The sequence below is a fragment of the Tursiops truncatus genome, chromosome 11, assembly GCF_011762595.2.
Source record: "Tursiops truncatus isolate mTurTru1 chromosome 11, mTurTru1.mat.Y, whole genome shotgun sequence".
In the NCBI taxonomy this organism is placed as follows: domain Eukaryota; kingdom Metazoa; phylum Chordata; class Mammalia; order Artiodactyla; family Delphinidae; genus Tursiops; species Tursiops truncatus.
In genome coordinates, this window is record NC_047044.1 from 15,343,816 (window position 1) to 15,366,481 (window position 22,666).

A 22,666-nucleotide genomic window follows, 5' to 3' on the forward strand; every position below is an offset into this window, starting at 1 on the left:
ATACTCTGGACTTATTGGGTCGATATATATTTATAGGTGATCATTTCTGTCACATAAAGGATTCATCTGAGTTCTTAGAAATAGCAAATTTGTTTTATAAATTTTAAGCTATAAATCATTTCATCTCACTTCAATACCATAGCTTTTTAGTCATAATTATATTATGTAATGTGAAGCATACAACATTTTGTGACATCTTTTGGTTATATATAATGGGACTTAAATATATGTTTTACCTTCCTGCCTATATCATAAATTTCCCCTATCCAAAGACCATTTCTGATCCTGTGTTTTTTTACATCTCCTGTATTTCCTAGTACAAAGTTGTGCATGAGGTAGATGTACAGCACACAATGAATTTATAAAAAATAATTTATTTTAATTCTATTTCTCTTTTGGATCAAGGAATCCCAAATTTAAACTGTATAATACTAATGAATTTTTAAAGGTCATTTGTATTTGATTGTTCCCATTATGTAGGCCATTGTACTAAGCTTCCAAGTTTTTGTTGGTGGTTTATTTGGTAGCATTTTTGCATTCTTGAAAGTGTTTACTGCTTTTTCTTCCAGTTTTTTAATCTTCTCATATCCCATCTTATCCTTTTAAATTGGTGACTTTAATAACTTTTACTCTCCCCTCTTCCAGTAACACTGCAAAGATTAGAATAGTAAATTCTATTCAGAAATCTATATATTACTAATATGTTTCTTTCCCTGAAATAACTCATTATAGAATAGAACACAGACAAGGAAGCTAACTTTGGAATGTTTAAGTTTACAGCTCTGTGCTAGATTTTCTTGCCTTGACTTTTGATCTACAGAGACCTGGAAAAATGCTTGCTTTGAGAATTACGTGTGTGCAGACTAATTGTGATTACTGTTACTTCCGAAGGTATTTGAAGAATTATTACTTGATGCAGATTGGAGCATAAATGCTGGAAGTTGGATGTGGCTGTCTTGTAGTTCCTTTTTCCAACAATTTTTTCACTGCTATTGCCCTGTTGGTTTTGGTAGGAGAACAGATCCCAATGGAGACTATATCAGGTAAATCAAGAATGATTATTATTCAGTCTGGAATAGCTAATCTAGGAAGAACTTTTCATGTTTAAGCAACATGAAAAGTGGGTATTCCCCACTCATCATGGGCAGCAGAGATGAGCAGAAGGGTAACAAATCATTTAAATAGTATTGATTTGATTTTGGTCATTCATAGCTAATAAATAGTTTGTTATAATTTGCTTATAGTTCATTTTATTAATAATTTTTCTTCCTTCTCCCAAAAGACGTTATTTGCCTGTCCTACGAGGCTTCCCTGCAAAATATATCTATGATCCCTGGAATGCACCAGAAGGTATTCAAAAGGTAGCCAAATGTTTGATAGGAGTTAATTACCCCAAACCAATGGTGAACCATGCTGAGGCAAGCCGTTTGAATATTGAGAGGATGAAACAGATCTATCAGCAGCTTTCACGATATAGAGGACTAGGTATGTCAGTAAATGCCTTTGATTTATTTCTTTGGCAGCTGTTTATGTACCCATCCTTGAACTTGATCTTGATCATAACTTAATAGGAAATTTTTTCCCTTTAGGTCTTCTTGCATCAGTGCCATCTAATCCTAATGGGAATGGAGGCCTCATGGGGTATTCTCCTGGAGAAAATATCCCAGGTTATAGCAGCAGTGGAAGTAAGTGAAAAGGAAATTTCTGCACTTAGTAACATAAAGAGATTAATTATAAATATATTGTTTATCATACCTCACTATAATATGTTTTTTAAAATCTATCTTTAAATTGTGTAATAGGTTCCTTGTACACATGCATACATGTACATATACATACACACATACCCTCACTCCATTAGTGACATTTTAGAGATAGAAACATCATTATATATAGTGGAATTGGGTCAAGGTAAAGATCTTGCAAACTGAATGAGGTTAGCAATTTTTAAGGATAAAATGAAACTGAAATGTTATATATTCAGAATGGTCATTATTTTTTACTCCCTTTAAGTATATATCAGCTATAAGGTAATTAGTTAAGAAGGTCAGAGGCCCTGTGAACGTGGCCAAAAGATTTATCACGCACATGCATAGGGCCTCTAGTCCTTTTGCACGTGAGTTTTTTCTTACAAAGCCTGGTCTATAATGGTTTTCTTTGTGATATATATAGTTAGTTGCCACATATGTTCTTAATATGTGTCAAGAAGTCAGTATGTATTGGAAATTTGAATCATATCAATTTTCAAAGTTTCTAACCAAAAATAGCATGAAGCTAATTAATTTGATTAAAAACAAGGCTGAATGGCTGGACTTATTACTTTCTGTTTGGTCGTGTAAGGGGATAAAAACATCCATATTCTAAATTCTAAAACGTCATTTTGTGGTTTGGAAATAAGGTTTTTTTGGTATTTCAGTTATAGGTAGTAAAATAAATAATTCTGCATGGTTACTAAAAGGCAAAAAAAAAAAAACACCAAGGCTGCATTAGAGGAAAGCTTATTTTTTTTTAAAAAAAGAAGTCAGCTATTCAAAATTTGATATTAAGAATAACACCTTTAACAAATTGAACCTTTCTGAATTCAGAAATATTTTGCATACTTTTGAGAGCATCAACAATTAGCTTAAGGAGAAAGAAACGAAAGCACTCATATCTTGACTGCCTACTTTGTGCCTAAGTATGAGGGGATTTTGGCCACATACTCACAATAACCTTGAGGGGTGGTGGTAGGCTTCTCATTTTATGATTGGGAAAATTAGCCTAGAAGAGTTAGGTAACTTAACCAAGATCCCACAGTTAGTAAGTAGTTGAGCTAAGATTCAGATCCAAGTCTAACTAGTCCTAAAGTTCATACTCTTTCCTGTATCACTGGGTCTCCCCTGCAAATGTAATGCCAAATGTAGTGTTCATAAGACAAAATATTTTATTACTGGAATGTGTTTCACCTGCATTCAAATTGTTGCTAATGATGGCAGTGTACTTCAAAAATGTTCTTTCTCAGCGTCTCCTACAATTTGAAGTAAACTTTAACAAGGTAGCATTTCAAAAGTTCTATCAGATTTATTATGCAGTTCACAGACTGCCTCTTTTGCCCACACATGAGTTTGAGGGACAGAAGTTCTGTGAAGCAGTGAGATAACAAGCAGGTGGCAGAGGGTGGAAAGCAACAGACTCCAGTTACCTAGCTAATGGATAATGATGGTACATACTGTTTCTTAGTCCAAATCTGTATTTATCTGCAAAACTAATCATGTTAGCAAGTTAAACTGGAATAATTTTGCTTCACAAATTTATAAACATGATGTTTTGTGATAGGATTAATAAATCTTGAAAGTAGTCTAATCATGTAAATATTTGCCTATAACACACTTTGTAGCTAGGTGCTTAGAGGCTTTCAAAAGACATAGAAGACATAAAAGCTACATAGAGCTTAGAGTCTAAATGGGGGTGTGGAAGGGGTAAAAAGAAAATGAAAAAAGTGATAAATTGTAAGACACTGCGTCCTCATGCAATAGGAAAAAAGGGAGTTGAAGGAACTAGGAAACTTTTCTTAGAAGATGGTGAGGGACTTCCCTGGTGGTGCAGTGGTTAAGAATTTGCCTGCCAATGCAGGGAACATGGATTCAAGCCCTGGTCAGGGAAGATCCCACACGCTGCGGAACAACTAAGCTGGTGTGCCACAATTACTGAGCCTGTGCTCTGGAGCCCGTGAGCCACAACTTCTGAGCCCGTGTGCCACAACTACAGAAGCCCACGTGCCTAGAGCCTGTGCTCCGCAACAAGAGAAGCCACCGCAATGAGAATGAAGAGTATCCCCGACTCAACCACAGCTAGAGAAAGCCCGCAGACAGCAACAAAGACCCAATGCAGCCAAAAATAAATAAATAAAAAAATTTTTTTTAAAAAGAAGATGGTGGGGTGGGTAGCATTTAAGTAGGCAGATGAAGGAGAGAGCATTGTAGACCTGAAAATGGGAGTGATTATGGCAAGATCCTTAGGTTACTATGCTGTTAAGAATTTCTCCCCTCAGGTTTCTGTTCCATTTGAAAGGACTTACATGGGGACTTCCCTGGTGGCGCAGTGATTAAGAATCTGTCTGCCAATGCAGGGGACATGGGTTCGATCCTTGGTCCAGGAAGATCCCACATACCACAGAGCAGCCAAGCCCACACGCCACAACTACTGAAGCCCGCATGCCCTAGAGCCCGCATGCTGCAACTACTGAGCCTGCATGCTGCAACTACAGAAACGGGCACACCTAGAGCCAGCGCTTCACAACAAGAGAAGCCACCGCAACGAGAAGCCCACGCACTGCAACAAAGAGTAACTCGCGCTCACCGCAACTAGAGAAAGCCTGTGCGCAGCAATGAAGACCCAACGCAGCCAAAATATAAATTAAAATTTTTTTTTAAATGCTAGAAAGGACTTATACTTCAGAAGCGTATCCCTTAATGCCCCATACTTACCCTATTCGTAGGCTTTTATTTACAGTGTCTTAAAGGCATTTCAAAGGGCAAGATTCTTTATGATTTATGACTGTGCAAAAATTCTTAATCTCTGCAACAGAAACTGCATTTTTGTCCTCTCATTTTTGTAGACTTTTTGTGCTCAGGAAAGGAATAAACTAACATACAAAGATGCCTTGAGGTATTTTTGTTCTTATAATAAAGCAGACTACTAAAATTTTTTCTATTATAAAATACCTGTTCAGCATTATTAGTTATTGGGGAAATGCAAATTAAAACTATTAAGAGATAGGACTTCACACCCACTTAGGGTGACCAGTTATCACTGATTGCCTGGCATTGAGGAGTTTCTTGGGACACAGGACTTTCCATGCTAACACTTGAAGAGTCCCAAACTGGGATGAGTTGGTCACCCTATAACCACTAGAGTGGTTGAAATAAAAAAGACAGACAGTAACGAGTGTGTGGAGGATGTGAAGAAACTGGAACGCTCATACATTGCTGAGAGGTAGGGTGTAAAACAGTGAAGCCATTTTGGGAAGCAGTTTGGCAGTTTCTTAAAAGCTAAACATAAATTTAACATACAACCCAGAAATTCCATTCCTAAGTATCCAAAAGAAGTGAAAATACATGTCTACACAGAGACTTATATGTGAATGTTTATAATAGCTTTATTCATGATAGTCAAAATGGAGTGTATCCATATAATGGAATATTAATTCATAAAAAGGAACAAAATGCTGATATATGCTACAACATGGATAAATCTCAAAAATATTATGTTAAGTTAAAGAAGCCAGACACAAAAGACCACATGCTGCATGATTCCACTTATATGAACTAGTGAGAAAAGTCATGTTTTTAAAAGAGAAATTAGATTAGTGCCTACCTTAGGCTTATAGGTAGGAATGGAGAATGAAAGCAAATGGACATGAGGGATCTTTTGGATGTGATGAAAATGTTCTAAAGCTGGATTATGCTGGTGATTACACAACTCTGTAAATTAACTAAAAATTATTGAACTGTACCCTTAAAACAGTTGAATTTTATGGTATATAAATTACTCCTCAAAACTGCTTTAAAAAACTATTCACTATAGACAGTTTAGAAAATTCAGAAAAATAGAAAATAACAATAAAAATCAAATAAATACGATAATTGAAAAATGTATTTGTTGAAGTTTTTTTAATTGTAAAATATGCACAACATAAAATTTAGCATTTTAACCATTTTAAATGTACAATTCAGTGGAATTAAGTACCTTCACATTATTTTGTGAAGATTTCAGTAGAGTCGTGCAAAGATGCATGATGACAAGTATCGCTACTAGGGGAAGCCCTGATGATGGTAAGACCAGTAGCAGCACCATTCAGCGGTGAATTTGCCACAGTCCTGAGTCTGGCCTTCAGCCTTACAAGTCTAAAGCCTGAACGTTTGCTATAATTAGTGGTGACCATTCTGTGAATGACAGACTAGAAATTTTAAAATCATATGAATTAAAATATCAACAGGGAACATTAGTTTATTAGCTTATGGTGGAAATATTCCTTTCCAGAAGTCCTCATCCTTGATCAGGGCATTCACTTTCCCAATTTTGAGTACCCGAAAAGCTGAATTCTTTATCCAGAGAAATGTGATAAGTATGAAGTTACACTAAAAATAAGTAGATTGTCTTGTTCGGGCCATCATGCAACCACTCCTAGGGGTAGGATCCTCATATTTTTCCATAATGTTTTCTCTAGAATCTACTTTTCTGTGCTAACCCATTCTCCTATAACATTTTTTCTTTTTAGGAGAGTTGATACAATTTTACAGGCTAGGTAACTGCTCCATTGTTTAACTCTCATCTGGCAGGACCTTATTCCCTTACTGTATCTCCAAGGACATATGTTTTAGATAGGTGCTGAGGGAGGAGGAGGTGAAGGAAGGATGTATATCTCACTGATGCCCTATGTTTTGACTTCATGATCAAGTGTCTAATTGTCATCCAGTAAAGAAGTGTTTTTTAGAAAATGATTATTAGTGATTTTGCCCTTGAACAGTCCACATTCCTATGACCCTAAATTTAAGGACAAGTTAAGTTTTCCTGATTTGGGTATGAGTTTTGGTTCATATGAAGGGTTGTGGATTAATCCTAAAACGCACAATACAAATACTAAAAATTAGATTTGTAATCGTAATACATACAACTTGAAATTAGTTTAAGTAATTTTACTATGTTTAACATACTAACAGGTTGCACTCCAGGGAGTGGTATTTTACATTATGCTTATGGAGATAGTCAGCAAACTCACCTATTAAAGCAAGGTAAGAATGTAGCATTTGAGCATACTCTTCTTCTCACCTTTCTTATCTTAAACATACATTTTTTTTAAATGTGTAGGAAGAAGCTCCACGTGCACTGGTCTCAGCAGTGGGAAACGTCCTAGTCAGGAAGAGGACACACAGAGTATTGGTCCTAAAGTCCAGAGACAGAGCACTAACTAGGTAAATATTTTAGAGCTTTATTTCTTGCTTTAGCGGAGTATATAATCAACATAAATTAATATAATTTCCAAAATGGAGCTAATCTCTATTTCAAACCAGAGAATCTGAGGCATAAATTTTTCAGTGATTGTTACAAAATCAGTTAATTCTTAGACAAGAGAAATGTATCTGTACTGGACAAAGTGCTGTACTCAGTTTTATGGTCGTCTGAACTGATGATCTTCAAATTTGAAAAGCTTATGATGTCATGCTCAGGTTTTTCCTCGGAAAAAGCCATCCTTTTCATTTCCTTCCTGTGTGACCAGGAGTCTAAAACAATTAAAGTGACTTTTTTATTTTAGTGGTATTAATATAATCCCCTTATGAAAATTTCCCCAAATCTTCTCTTGATTTTATAAATTTCTTTTATTTATTGTGATACTTCTAAAATCTAAATTATTTCCAGTTTGGGAATAGTTTAAGTTTTTTTAAAATGTTGGCCCTTTTTGGAAGTGTCAGAAAGCCATGCCTGTATTCAGTTCAACTGGTTATGGGATACTATTTTGTGATTTAAATTTATATGAAAAGTATTCATATAGTGCATTTGCCAGTTTTTAAAGACTGCTGTTTCTTCAGTTATCTTGAACTGTTTACGTTTTTTAATCATTGCTATTTTTTAATACCAATATAATTAATCTGTAAATTTCTTGAAGATCAATAAACAGTCATCAGATTTTTGTCATTCCTTGCAATCAAGCTTTACCCAGTTTTTTTTTTTTCCTTAAATCACAGAAAACATTCAGAAGGAATACCGTTGCAGCAGAAATTGGTGGGCAGTTCAGTACTTTTTCAGTTAAATTATTTTAAAATGTTCTTCATTAATGGAAAACAGTTACATATTGAAATGCATTATTTCTAATAACATTTCTGTAGTTTTTAACTTTTTAATGAATTTGACATAGGACAAATGGTAATTTGTATATAAAGAACTTGGTAAAAGAATTTGCTTAATGTAAATATGAATAGTCACAATTAGTATAGACCCATCAATATATTTTTGATAATCTTTCATGTATGGTAAAAATTAAAGTGGCAAACTGATATTCTGATATAAAAATCAAAGTTTTGAGAGTCAATGTGAGAATATAGGATTTTAGACTTTCTTAAAAGACTTTGTTAAAATTTTAAGACAGAATTTTTCTTGACATCATTATTTGGTCTAACTTTGAACTCTTTGACAATAATGTTTCAGAAAACATGTGTAATCAAAATTGGTAGTTGTAGCCTCCATTAACATAGACAATATATATTTTAAAGCTTTATGTATGCCTGTTTTGACCCAAAGTTGTGGATATCATAGTATCATGTGTTAAGTTCTTCTTGTCTCCCTTTCTTTGTTCAGTTACAGCTAAAGTGACTTTGTTATTAAAGTATATGCGTATATGGAATCCTGTGTACTTGGTGGTTGCTTTTTTTTTTTTCCTTTCCTTTTTTAAAAATTTTTTGTTTGTTTTAGGTAAGGGGGAGAGCATTGGTATGTGAGATGTGATCACAAATTAGAGACAGATTCTGTAAACTACATGTCACCATTCTGAATGAAGAAACAGCTAATATATATTTAGTAAAATACTTTTCAAAATTATTCCAAGTAAGAATACTATCTTCCAAATACTTCGTACTTTTAAAAATAAAGTTATCTATAAGAAAGATTTAAAATCAAAGAGATTTTTTTCAAGTAATTGGGCTTATAACTCTGAGTTAGTCAGTATGGGGTAGCAGTTAAGAGTGTGGGCCCTGGAGTCAAATGCCTGGCTCTGTCACTCATTAGCTTTGAGATCTTGGGCAATTATTAACCTTTTGTGCCTTCTTTTTTCTCTTCTATAAAAAGTGAGGATGAGAGTAGTATCTGCTTCATACTACATATGAAATGGTCATAACAGTGCCTGGCATGTGGTAGGATGCTCAGTAAATATTAGCTACAGGATTGCTGTTCTGTGTAGCTAGCTCCCTGGAATGTACAGTGCATAGTCTGCATAACTGCCCGCTGCAGCTCTGGCTAGCTGCCATTATTGTTATCATTATTATTATCCCTTTACTGTTCTCCAGTAGGCCAGTTCTTACCATTTGGAATTATAAACATTGGCTTTTGTTTTCCCATCTTTATTAGTGATGTTCAGTGTGGTAATTGTATTTAAAGGTAACTCAAAATAAATTTGAGTCAGAAATCCAGAAACAATCATTTTTATTTTTAGATGATACACATTTTAAAAAGTATCCTGGATAATGAATTAATACTGATCAATAAATTCATTACTGAGAAAGAAATGAGATGAAAGAAAATGAAAGAAAAAACTGCCTTATCTTCTTTTATCACTGTTAATAAGGAGTAATATTTTGTTTTTCACACCTGTACTTTACATCCTGCTCTTTGGACCTGATTGTACTATACAGAATTGAGAAATTCATTGACTTGGAATTTACCATCACCATTTGGGGAATAAAAGATGCAGTTTTCATATGAATAAATCAGTATTTTAGTAAAAGAACACTATTTCAACATAGGCACTGATATTTTACTTTTAAATGTAGAAGGATTTTCGTATGTTTGGGGGGTGGGATGGGGAAAGCTTTTTTCAGTTTGGTCTAAATTGTGACTAAAACAAAAAAATCACCAAAAGGGAAAGAGAGGTATCAATCAATGTGCTCCAACTGAGCAAATGCACTATGTTTGAATACAGTGTTGTCCCCCTAACTGGAAGGGTTAGTGTTCTAAAAACCCTATAGGTGGTTGAGGGATTTTAAGACATTTTGTTCATTCAGCAGATACTTCTTGAACTCTTATTACCAAAAACTGTGCTTAGCAACTTGGAAAAACTGAATTGAGGGAACTACGTTTTTAAGTTTTTCACATTCACTTAAAACAGTTACTAATTTGGGGTATAAAAGACTGATAGCAATATTACTTTTAACCATCTCTTGTGTACTAGAAACTTCAGGATCTTCCCACAATTTCAAACATATGTTTGTAATTTTCTTGTAGGTAATATGCCTAATACTAGGTTCTAGGTTCTTTGAACCCCCGTTTCTCCATCAAAGTGTTTTTCTGATTGTATGGTTCTAGAAATGAACTCTTTAAACTAGGATGGAAAAAACTTTGGGTAGCATTTATTTAAGACCACTGGCATAGCTAAGTTGGTCAATTTCAAGTGTGATTACAATGCACAGGGTTATATGTATTGTCATTCCTCTTACAATTATGTGGAGCCCTGATATAAGCTGCTAGCACCTTAATGCACATCTCTGCTCCCTCCCTCCTGACCAGTGACTGCCGCATGCAGTTCTAAGGCCCTAGTTTACATTCCTTAACATCCTTCTCCTTTCTGTATCCTACTTTAATTCCCTTTTCCTAGATGCAGGTGACACACTTTGGTTAGTCTGGACCCCAAATCCTTGTATTTCAGGAAAAAGAGTGCGATAAAGCCATGAATAATGGGAGTTTTGTATACGGGTAACTCAGAGGGAGAAGGGTTACTGGGCAAACACTCCCCTACCTCACATACATTAGCCACCCAGTTAATTCTAGAATATCCTGGAGATCAAAGTTGACCTAGAGACAAGGAGCCAGGATTCTTGCTGCTACTCTGTGGAATTAAAGTGCAACTTGTCAGTCCCTCTCAACAAAGCCATTGAGCACAAACTGGGTAATAAGGCTAGACTCAAAGATTTGGTTAGCATTTTCTGAGTCCCTACCATGTGCCAAGCACTGTTCATAGGAAAATTAATTCATCAGTATCCACAAGGACACTCCACAAGGAGAGAGGGCCATCTTGAAGAATTACAGTGCTGCGCGTTAAGGTGTTAGAACTGTGCACTGTATACTATGAAATACGCAAAGTGAGGGGACTACATGCAGGCTGGGAAAATCACAGCTTTCCTGACCCCAACTCCACACCCAGCATAGGACAGCTAGGCCAGTCAGGGCACCCTGTCCTTGGAAACATTCAACTCTAGTTGTGATTAATCATGTCATTGGTTGTTAATGTCTTTGTTCTCCAATAGAATGTAAACCTCATCAGGATAGGGAATGTACTTTATTCCCTTTTGTCTTGTGCACCGCTGTTTTGTCATTGCAGCTTCACATGCTTGACACTTTAACAGGCATGCCATAAATATGTGTATGGATAAATATGAGAATAAATGGGACAGACATTGAGCCTGGCTTTAAGGAGAAATTTGTTAGTCTATGAGGTTGGCATCACAGGTAATAAATAGAATGTAAAGCACCTAGCAGTTTATCAGAAAAGGTGAGTATTTGGGTGAAAGCAGCAGGAGGGAGGCTGTTAAAGACGCATCAGACACTGTAGCTGACTGCTGGATTGGGGTGGGGAGGGGGCAGGAAAGCTAGATATGTACCGGAGAAGTTTCGGGATTTTTTAAACTACGTTTCTTTTGTAACTTAGTTCTTTACCTATCGACTAATTTGGGGAATTCTGACTGGCTGTAGCTTAAAGATATAGCTTAAAGATATAGCGGTTTGAGTTATTTCTACCCTTTTTTTCTCCCGGGCTAGTGACACTCCCCAAGGGACAAAAGGACTGAAACTCCAAGTTCTCTAAAATACTGGCAGGGAAAGGGTGAGAAAATGCCGGAAGCAATAGTTGCCGGCCAGAGGCGCTGTTCCCCGGACAGCCGACTCGCACGCTGGCCCCCTCCGCTCCGCCTGGCTCCGCCCCGCCGCGTCAGGAGGGTCACGTAGCCTGCGACCCGCGCCCTGATTGGCTGCGTTGGGAGCTCTAGGGCGTGACTGTGGGTTCCGCGAAGCGGGGCCGGAGCTGCTGAGGGGAATTGGCTGGCGGCTTGGTACCCTGGCCCCTGTTCCCAGGCCTCGGGAGGACGCCAGGCTGCGGGGAGCCTCGGCCTGGGGAGGGGGGTAGGACGGAGCCAGAGACCCGGAACTCGCGCCTTGTGCAGAGTGGACGCCGACAGGTGAGTCGCCCCGGTCCTGCGCCCCTGGGGGTGATCGTCTCCGGCCGCACAGCGGCCGAGAGGCTGGAGTCAGGAGCTGCCCACCGTGAAGCCAGACTTCCCGCCAGCTGCTCAGCTCCGCCTGGCTGGCTCGGGAGCTGAGTGGACGCTGGGGCGCGGCAGGTCGGAAGTTTCTCTGGATATGAGCGCAGGCCCCACATGATGGATGTGCGGCTTTCGATCGCTCCCCAGTATCCTCTGCTTTGGGCCCTCGTTTTTCCTTTCTTACAAACATTGGGGTTAATTTGAAACTGTCAGCAGGTCGTACATGTTATAAAAGTAGACGTTAACTGAATTGCCGGTGTTTGTCGAGGGAACCGTGTTATGAAAATGGTGCATATTACAGAAGTGGGTTTCACTCCTCAAAAACGCTTACGAAACATGAAGTATTAGAAAATAAACCACGTTGTGATTTAGAAAACATTTACCTGGATCATTGCTATGTGCAGAGCACAGGGCTAAGAGCAGGACTCAGCTAAGCTGTTGGGTTTGAATCCAAGGTCTCCCCTTTATTAGCTGACCAACCTTGGGCTACTTTACGTGCATCTGTTAACTCATCTTTAAAATGGGTTGCTGTGGTGGTTTAATGAGTTTCTGAATGCTTTGTCATTTATGGTATTAATTAATTTAACCTTCACAATCACCCAGGATGTAATCTTCACGAACACCTAGTGATGCCATTTTCCTGGTGCTTAAACTGAGGCACAGAGAGGTGAAGTGACTTCCTCAAGTCACAGCACAACTAATGACCAGGAATTAAGCCCAGGCAGCCCACAGCTTTACCCACTACATTAAGTTGTAGTGAACTTGGTTTGTCATTGAGTTTCAGTTGACAGATACTGATTTTGTTTCTGTGGACCAAGTTCTTTGCTGGGTACAGGGGATAAAGTAGAAGAGCACGCAGACCCTGCTTTCCAGGTGCTTGCAATCTAGTGCAGGTTGTTCATAGACTGCAGGGTGCTCATGAACCCTGCTAAAGTCTTTTGCAAAATGTGAGTATGGGTCCTTTTCTGGAAAAGAGAGGGAGTGTGGCTCACACCGTGTTCTCTGGTGGGTCTGTGATTCAAAGGTATGAAGAAACATTTTAGCAGAAAAGCTAGTATCTAGCATAATGCCTGACACACAGAATGAGCCAAACAAACAAAAACAAAAAAAACTGGTTGAATGAATGAAGAACTTACAGGAGTATAAGTGCCACAGTAGGGTCAAGAGCAGGGTGCTATGGAAGAGCACACATGAAAGTCACCTGCCCAGGAATGCCTCCTAGAGTCAGCAGTGCCAGCCAGGTGAAAGGTAGGGAAGCAATTCATTGGAACATGGCAGTAAACGTTTCTGCCCTCACGGAGGGTGAGACAGAAACCACTCATGAACAGCTGCAGCTATGACAAGTGGCACATAGGAACAGTCCATGGTGATAAGAGAGCCTGTCAGGGGGACAGGAAGCCTCATCTATTCATGAAGGGCAGGGAACTTTCCCTGAGAAAGTGACACTTAGACCTAGGAGTTAGGAGCATTGTGGGCATAGGGGTTAGCCCTCAGTCTTCAGAGACCCAGTGATGGGAACAGGTAAAGCACCAGGGGCAGAAAGGAAGCTGGTGCAGCTGGTGTAGGCAGAGGGGGACAGGAGATTTGGGTGGTGACAAAGCCTAAGACAAAGAGGCCTTGCAGGCCATGGTAAGGCTTTTTTACTTTGTGTCTTTATCCTAAAGTGCCATCGGAAAGTTATTGCAGGGAGGTGACAAGATCACATTTTGAGAAGAAGCTGGAAAGAAGCCCAAGTGGATTAAGAAGCCCCGGATGAGGACAGGATCTCTGGGGAGAAACTCTAAGGTAAGAAGAGGAGAGGGCCTAGAACCAAGCCTTGAAGATGAGCCTGCAGGGGAGACAACTAAAGGACAGTCAGGAGTGTAGGAAGGAAGGAGGAGAACCAGGGGAGTGGGAGGTTTTGGAAGTCAGGTATGAGTATTTCACAGAGAAAGTGGTCACCTATGCTGAAAACTGCCAGTGTCAAAAGAGGGAGGAACTAAAACTACTCATTGGCTTTAATCACATGAAAGTTGTCTTTATGGGAAGTTGTATACATAGAAAGAGAGGAAATGGAAAGAAAGAAGGAGCTGCAAGAATTAACCTGAGGGGAAGAGAAAAACGGGATTTTAGTTGGAGGGGCAGTGAGAGAAAGAGCCACTGAGGTGAAGGGTGGGAACCTCAGAGAGGAGGATGCAGCTGAAGGAGTGAATACATGAGAAAGAAGGGCTCTAGACACTTCAGGCCAGAGAGGCTGGGATCAGCACGAGCAGGAATTACCCTGCATGATGAAAAATGTCATTGTAGGGAAGGGGAGATAGCAGAAGGTTTATGTTTGGTATGATGAATTGCACTCCTTTCTTTGTACAAGTTAGAGGCAAGGATATTGGTTGAGAGTGAAGGAGAGAATGGGTGTCAGGGGAAGCTGGAGGTCTGAGTTGAGAAGATTTGACATAGTTGTTGGGGGATGTGAAAGAGTGAGTTGACCAGAGATTGTTTTAGGATGGTCTGGCAGAGGGAGCCAAGTAAACAGCAAAGGCCGGAAATTAGCCACCTGGCTCATTCAGGGAATTGCAAAAATAGTAGGGGAGTGAGGACAGAGGCTAGCTAGAAACAGAAACTACATTAAATACAGTATAACAAAGGAGGCATCACAAATCATGGGGAAGGAAACGATTGTTCAAACATGGTGCTTAGAGATAGCTAACCTATTGATAAAATCTATTTACATTCTTAGCTCACAATCAGAAATTTCAAATGAATTAAAGGAGCTAGCTTTTAAAATTCAAACAAAGGTCAGGTGCCTTCAATGTGGCAGAGGAGTAAGATGTGGAGATCACCTTCCTCCCCACAAATACATCAAAACTACATCTACATGTGGAACAGCTCCTACAGAACACCTACTGAATGCTGGCAGAAGACCTCAGACTTCCCAAAAGGCAAGAAACTCCCCACGTACCTGGGTAGGGTAAAAAAAAAAAGGAAAAACAGAGACAAAAGAACAGGGATGGGACCTGCACCTCAGGGAGGGAGCTGTAAAGGAGGAAAAGTTTCCACACACTAGGAAGCCCCTTCACTGGTGGAGACAGGGGGTGGGCACGGGGGGGGAGCTTCGGAGCCACAGAGGAGAGCGCAGCCACAGGGGTGCAGAGGGCAAAGCGGAGAGATTCCCACACAGAGGATCGGTGCCGACTCTCACCAGCCTGAGAGGGTTGTCCACTCACCCGCCAGGGCGGGTGGGGGCTGGGAGCTGAGGCTTGAGCTTTGGCGTTCAGATCCCAGGGAGAGGACTGGGGTTGGCTGCGTGAATACAGCCTGAAGGGGGCTAGTGTGCCACAGCTAGCCGGCAGGGAGTCTGGGAAAAAGTCTGGAACTGCCTAAGAGGCGAGAGACCATTGTTTTAGGGTGCGCAAAGAGAGGGGATTCAGAGCACCGCCTAAATGAGCTCCAGAGATGGGCGCGAGTCGCAGCTATCAGCACGGACATCAGAGACAGGCATGAAATGGCTGGGCTGCTACTACAGCCACCAAGAATCCTGTGTGCAAGCACAGGTCACTATCCACACTTCCCTTCCCGGGAGCCTGTGCAGCCCGCCACTGCCAGGGTCCCGTGATCCAGGGCCAACTTCCCTGGGAGAACACATGGCACACTTCAGGCTGTTGCAATGTCACGCCGGCCTCTGCTGCTGCAGGCTTGCCCCACATTCCATACCCCTCCCTCCCCCCCAGCCTGAGTGAGCCAGAGCCCCCTAATCAGCTGCTCTTTTAACCCCGTCCTGAGTGAAGTACAGACGCCCTCAGGTGACCTACACACAGAGGTGGGGCCAAATCCACAGCTGAACCCCAGGAGCTGTGCAAACAAAGGAGAGAAAGGGAAATCTCTCCCAGCAGCCTCAGGAGCAGTGGATTAAATCTCAAGTGCACATGGAACATTCTCCCGGGTAGATCATATCTTGGGTCACAAATCAAGCATTGGTAAATTTAAGAAAATTGAAATCGTATCAAGTATCATTTCCGACCACAACGCTGAGACTAGATATCAATTACAGGAAAAAATCTGTAAAAGATACAAACACATGGGAGGCTAAATAATATACTACTAAATAATGAAGAGATCACTGAAGAAATCAAAGAGGACATCAAAAAAATACCTAGAAATAAATGACAATGAAAACATAATGACCCAAGACCTGTGGGATCCAGCAAAAGCAGTTCTAAGAGGGAAGGTTATAGCAATACAATCCTACCTCAAGAAACAAGAAATGGGACTTCCCTGGTAGCGCAGTGGTTAAGAATCTGCCTGCCAATCCAGGGGACACGGGTTTGAGCCCTGGTTCGGGAAGACCCCACATGCTGCAGAGCAACTAAGCCTGTGCGCCACAACTACTAAGCCTGCTCTCTAGAGCCCGCAAGCTACAACTACTGAATCCCACGCGCCTAGAGTCCATGCTTCATGACCAGAGAAGCCACTGCAATGAGAAGCCCGCCCACCACAATGAAGAGTAGCCCCCACTTGCCACACTAGAAAAAGCCGGCACGCAGCAAAGAAGACCCAAAGCAGCCAAAAACAGAGAAAGAAACAAGAAACATCTCAAATAAACAACCTAACCTTACACCTAAAGCAATTAGAGAAAGAAGAACAAAAAACCCCCAAAGTTAGCAAAAGGAAAGAAATCATACAGATCAGATCAGAAATAAATGAAAAAGAAATGAAGGAAACGATAGCAAAGATCAATAAAACTAAAAGCTGGTTCTTTGAGGAAATAACCAAAATTGATAAACCATTAGCCAGATTCATCAAGAAAAAAAGGGAGAAGACTCAAATCAACAGAATTAGAAATGAAAAAGGAGAAGTAACAACTGACAATGCAGAAATACAAAGGATCATGAGAGATTACTATAAACAAGTATATGCCAATAAAATGGACAACCTGGAAGAAATGGACAAATTCTTAGAAAAGCACAGCCTTCTGAGACTGAACCAGGAAGAAATAGAAAATATAAACAGACCTATCACAAGCACTGAAATTGAAACTGTGATTTAAAATCTTCCAGCAGACAAAAGCCTGGGACCAGACGGCTTCACAGGCGAATTCTATCAAACATTTAGAGAAGAGCTGACACCTATCCTTCTCAAACTCTTCCAAAATATAGCAGAGGGAGGAGCACTCCCAAACTCATTCTACAAAGCCACCATCACCCTGGTATGAAAACCAGACAAAGATATCACAAAGAAAGAAAACTACAGGCCAGTATCACTGATGAACGTAGATGCAAAAATCCTCAACAAAATACCAGCAAACAGAATCCAACAGCACATTTAAAGGATCATACACCATGATCAAGTGGGATTGCAACGATTCTTCAATATATGCAAATCAGTCAATGTGATAAATCATATTAACAGAATCCAACAGCACATTTAAAGGATCATACACCATGATCAAGTGGGATTGCAATGATTCTTCAATATATGCAAATCAGTCAATGTGATAAATCATATTAACAAATTGAAGGAGAAAAGCCATATGATCATCTTAATAGATGCAGAAGACGTTTTCGACAAAATTCAACACCCATTTTTTGACAAAAACTCTCCAGAAAGTAGGCATATAGGGAACTTACCTCAACATAATAAAGGCCATTTATGACAAACCCACAGCCAACATCATTCTCAATGGTGAAAAACTGAAACCATTTCCACTAATATCAGGAACAAGACAAGGTTGCCCACTGTCACCACTATTATTCAACATAGTTTTGGAAGTTTTAGCCACAGCAATCAGAGAAGAAAAAGAAGTAAAAAGAATCCAAATCGGAAAGGAAGAAGTAAAACTGTCACTGTTTGCAGATGACATGATACTATACATGGAGAATCCTAAAGATGCCACAAGAAAACTACTAGAGCTAATCAATGAATCTGGTGAAGTAGCACAATACAAAATTAATGCACAGAAATCTCTTTCATTCCTATACCCTAATGATGAAAAATCTGAAAGAGAAATTAAGGAAACTCTCCCATTTACCACTGCAACAAAAAGAATGAAATACATAGGAATAAACCTACCTAAGGAGACAAAAGATCTGTATGCAGAAAACTATAAGACACTGATGAAAGAAATTAAAGATGATCAAACAGATGGAGAGATATACCATGTTCTTGGATTGGAAGAATCAACATTGTGAAAATAACTATACTACCCACAGCAATCTACAGATTCAGTGCAATCCCTACCCAACTACCACTGGCATTTTTCACAGCACTAGAACAAAAAAATTTCACAATTTGTATGGAAACATGAAAGACCCCAAATAGCCAAAGCAATCTTGAGAAAGACAAACAGAGCTGGAAAAATCAGGCTCCCTGACTTCAAACTATACTACAAAGCTACAGTAATGAAGACAGTATGGTACTGGCACAAAAACAGAAATATAGATCAGTGGAACAGGATAGAAAGCCCAGAGATAAACCCATGCACATATGGTCACCTTATCTTTGATAAAGGGGGCAAGAATATACAATGGAGAAAAGACAGCCTCTTCAGTAAGTGGTGCTGGGAAAACTGGACAGCTACGTGTAAAAGAATGAAATTAGAACACTCCCTAAAACCATACAAAAATAAACTCAAAATGGATTAAAGACCTAAATGTAAGGCCAGACACTATAAAACTCTTAGAGGAAAACATAGGCAGAACATTCTGTGACATAAATCACAGCAAGATCCTTTTTGACCCACCTCCTAGAGAAACGGAAATAAAAACAAAAATTAAAAACGGGACTTAATAAAACTTAAAAGCTTTTGCACAGCAAAGGAAACCATAAAGACGACGAAAAGACAACCCTCAGAATGGGAGAAAATATTTGCAAATGAAGCAACTGGCAAAGGATTAATCTCCAAAATATACAAGCAGCTCATGCAGCTCAGTATCAAAATAACAAACAGCCCAATACAAAAATGGGCAGAAAACCTAAATAGACATTTCTCCAAAGAGGATATACAGATTGCCTTCAAACACATGAAAGGATGTTCAACACCCTAATCATGAGAGAAATGCAAATAAAAACTACAATGAGGTATCACCTCACACCAGTCAGAATGGCCATCATCAAAAAATCTACAAACAATAAATGCTGGAGAGGGTGTGGAGAAAAGGGAACCCTCTTACACTGTTGGTGGGAATGTAAATTGATACAGCCGCTATGGAGAACAGTATGGAGGTTCCTCAAAAAATTAAAAATAGAACTACCATACGACCCAGCAATCCCACTACTGGGCATATACCCTGAGAAAACCATAATTCAGAAAGAGTCATGTACCACAATGTTCATTTCAGCTCTATTTACAATAGCAAGGACATGGAAGCAACCTAAGTGTCCACTGACAGATGAATGGATAAAGAAGATGTGGCACATATATACAATGGGATATTACTCAGCCATAAAAAGAAACAAAACTGAGTTATTTGTAGCGAGGTGGATGGACCCAGAGACTGTCATACAGAGTGAAGTAAGTAGAAAGAGAAAAACAAATACCATATGCTAACACATATACATGGAATCTAAAAAAAAAGAAAAAAATGGTTCTGAAGAACCTAGGGGCAGGACAGGAATGAAGACACAGACATAGAGAATGGACTTAAGGAAACGGGGAGTGGGAAGCTGGGACGAAGTGAGAGAGTGGCATGGACATATATACACTACCAAATGTAAAATAGATAGCTAGTGGGAAGCAGCTGCATAGCACAGGGAGATCAGCCTGGTGCTTTTTGTCCACCTAGAGGGGTGGGATAGGGAGGGTGGGAGGGAGATGCCAGAGGGAGGAGATATGGGGATGTATGTATAGGTATAGCTGATTCACTTTGTTATACAGTAGAAACTAACACATCATTGTAAAGCAATTATAGTGTAATAAAGATGTTAAAAAAAAAACAGGGACTGAAAAATAAATTTCAAACAAAAATATAGAAGCAAATAGGGATGAATTTTTATCTTTTCATCTGATGCATAAAAGCAGTAGGAATCCTAAAGGAAAGGGAAACTTCCTTGATCCTTTGACCAATTAAAATTAACCGATTTGTCCTGACACATGCTACACAGTGTATGAAGCTTGAAGACATTATGCTAAGTGAAATAAGCCATGGTCACCATTCCACAGCTAACCTGATTTTCTATGGCTTCACTAGGGCAGTCACATGGCATTCCTCATTTTACCTGGCTGAGACTTATTTTAATTCTAGATTTATAAAAAAGTTTTTCACATAATTCTCATAAAAAAGCATACATTTATTCACCCATTTTAGAGAAAACAAATTCACTGACTTATTTTGATAATAGTTATTTAGCAAAAGAATATTTACTCTAAAATATAAAATTAGAGTTGACACCCCTCCTTAAAAAGTATTTGCTTCAGCTAAACATCAGCTTGAAAATGTAAAATGTTAAAACAAAAAAAAGTGGGTGTGTGTAAATAGCGTATGTGTCCTAAACCTGAACGTATCAGAGTTGAAAGGGAGTGTGTGTCAAAATAACATTTGAGGTTTGTGAATCTTTGAACTCCTTGTGGTTTTGCTACTGGTCTGTAAAATGGAACTAACTACTGCACGAGGTTGTTGCAAACTCAGACAATGTATTTATAAAGTTTAAGATGTGAAGCAGTGTATTACAGTTACTTCATCAATTATTTAAGAGGCTCTATTTAATATACTCCACATGAGTTGTCTAATTTAAGTCCGTTTTATTTCCATGCTTACTACTTACAGCTCAAATTTGTGTTTGTATTCTGAAAGTCAACACCCTTTATGTTAAAAACCTGTATTTTCTTTGATATAGGTATGATGAGTACCTTCTGAGTCTCAGGATGGTGGGAATTAGCCAGTGGATTGCAGGCATGTTGTGGAAGTTGCTGATGAGATTCCAGCCCTGCAGGCTCTGTTCTTTCAGAAAGATGCTATCAGCTCCAAAATACACACCTTTTCTAGCATCCTTCACCTATACAACTGATAATCAGTCAAATAGAGAAAATAAAAAGACAGTAGAAAAGCTCTATAAATTGTCAGTTGACATCAGGAAAATTCGAAGATTAAAAGGATGGGTACTTCTGGAGGATGAAACCTATGTTGAAGAAATTGCAAATATTTTACAACAGCTAGGTGCCGATGAGACTGCTGTAGCCAGTATCTTGGAACGCTGCCCAGAAGCAATTAAATGCAGTCCACCTGCTGTTAACACCCAGAGAGAACTCTGGCAGTCGGTTTGCAAGAACGAGAAAGAGTTAGTTAAGTTAATAGAACAGTTTCCAGAATCTTTCTTTACTGTTCAAGACCAGGAAAACCAGAAGCTGAATGTCCAATTCTTTCAAGAGTTGGGATTCAAAAATGTGGTCATTAGTAGGTTTTTGACAACTGCATCTAATATTTTTCACACTCCTATTGAGAAGAATAAGCAAATGATAAATGTTCTTCAAGAGAGTTATCTAAATTTAGGTGGCTCTGAGGTCAACATGAAAGTTTGGCTACTAAAATTATTAAGCCAAAACCCATTTATTTTGTTAAATTCTTCTGCATCTATAAAGGAAACACTAGAATTTCTCCAGGAGCAGGGTTTTACAAACTTTGAAATTCTCCAACTTCTCTCCAAACTCAAAGGATTTCTGTTTCAACTTTGCCCAAGAAGTATACAGAACAGTATGTCCTTCTCTAAACATGCTTTTAAATGTACTGATCATGACCTGAAGCAATTAGTTTTGAAATGTCCTGCCCTTTTATATTATTCCGTTCCAGTTTTGGAAGAGAGAATTCAGGGATTATTGAAAGAAGGAATTTCCATAGCTCAGATAAGAGAGACACCAAAGGTTCTTGAATTAACGCCACAAATAGTACAGTACAGGGTAAGGAAACTGAATTCCTTAGGCTATAGAATAAAGGATGGATATCTAGCATATCTAAATGGAACAAAAAAAGAGTTTGAGGCTAACTTTGGTAAAATTCAGGCCAAAAAAGGTAGGCCATTATTTAATCCTGTGGCACCATTAAATATTGATGAGTAACTTGCTGACTGATGCTTCTTTTTATCAGTGCTGAGTAAAACCGAGTAGCAAAAACTTAAGTGATTCAGGCATATTGTGGGCACCAGTAATTTTAAGAACCTACTTAGCTTCTGAGTTGTGTTTAAATGACCTCTAAGTAGAAAATCTCTCACTTAGTTGCTGTACTTAAAAATATAAATTGCATTTATTTTAAATAAAGTTTGTAATTTTGACCTTGAGCTATTTTAAAAAACTATTAAATGGTCTATCAGTGTGATATTTTATAAGTGAGTAATTTCTAAGAAACTGACAAGTGCACTCTATTCAAAGTATGGATACATTTTTACTCATATAGCACATTTCACCTGGGATGCAGACCCAGCCTTCTTTCTCACCACCAGCTCTGAAACATCACTCTACTATGGTGTGAATTCTGTAGCTTAGTGTTTAGTGAAACATTAGCAAACTTCTAATACATTTTTGTGGAGAAAGTTGATTTCATCTCCAGGTTGGAATAAGGGAATATCTTTGAGAACCAAGTATTGCCCATCAAAAGGAATAATTAGAGCTTATTGGTGTGGTTTAAAATTGACTATTTTATCTCATGAAACACTTTTATGTGCATTTATTACTTTCCCCTTTTTATAGATGAGGAAACAAG

At 38.9% G+C, this 22,666-nt stretch overlaps 2 protein-coding genes across 5 annotated transcripts in view; both read left to right on the top strand.

Moving 5' to 3' along the window:
- CRY1 (cryptochrome circadian regulator 1) overlaps nucleotides 1-8,380 on the top strand; it is a 93,383-nt gene extending 85,003 nt beyond the window's left edge. For 2 of the 4 annotated variants that reach the window (XM_033866171.2, XM_019918345.3), the window contains exons 8-13: nucleotides 892-1,043; nucleotides 1,283-1,485; nucleotides 1,590-1,685; nucleotides 6,702-6,773; nucleotides 6,850-6,953; nucleotides 7,725-8,380. In XM_033866171.2, the coding sequence (XP_033722062.1) occupies nucleotides 892-1,043; nucleotides 1,283-1,485; nucleotides 1,590-1,685; nucleotides 6,702-6,773; nucleotides 6,850-6,953 (627 nt within the window). In that variant the 3' untranslated portion in view covers nucleotides 7,725-8,380. The remainder of the gene's footprint in view (nucleotides 1-891; nucleotides 1,044-1,282; nucleotides 1,486-1,589; nucleotides 1,686-6,701; nucleotides 6,774-6,849; nucleotides 6,954-7,724) is intronic. The other 2 variants (XM_073788235.1, XM_019918343.3) reach the window with 2 other exon arrangements.
- An 835-nt stretch (nucleotides 8,381-9,215) lies between these two features.
- MTERF2 (mitochondrial transcription termination factor 2) lies at nucleotides 9,216-22,282 on the top strand. Its single transcript, XM_019918346.3, has 3 exons — nucleotides 9,216-11,918; nucleotides 13,667-13,787; nucleotides 20,811-22,282. The coding sequence occupies exon 3, from the start codon at nucleotides 20,839-20,841 to the stop codon at nucleotides 22,024-22,026; it is 1,188 nt and encodes a 395-aa protein (XP_019773905.1). The 5' UTR covers nucleotides 9,216-11,918; nucleotides 13,667-13,787; nucleotides 20,811-20,838; the 3' UTR covers nucleotides 22,027-22,282.
- Nucleotides 22,283-22,666: the final 384 nt, after the last annotated feature.

Coding starts and splice junctions, on each gene's coding strand:
- MTERF2 (XM_019918346.3), top strand. CDS start 20,839: ATGGTGGGAATTAGCCAGTGGATTGCAGGCATGTTGTGGAAGTTGCTG.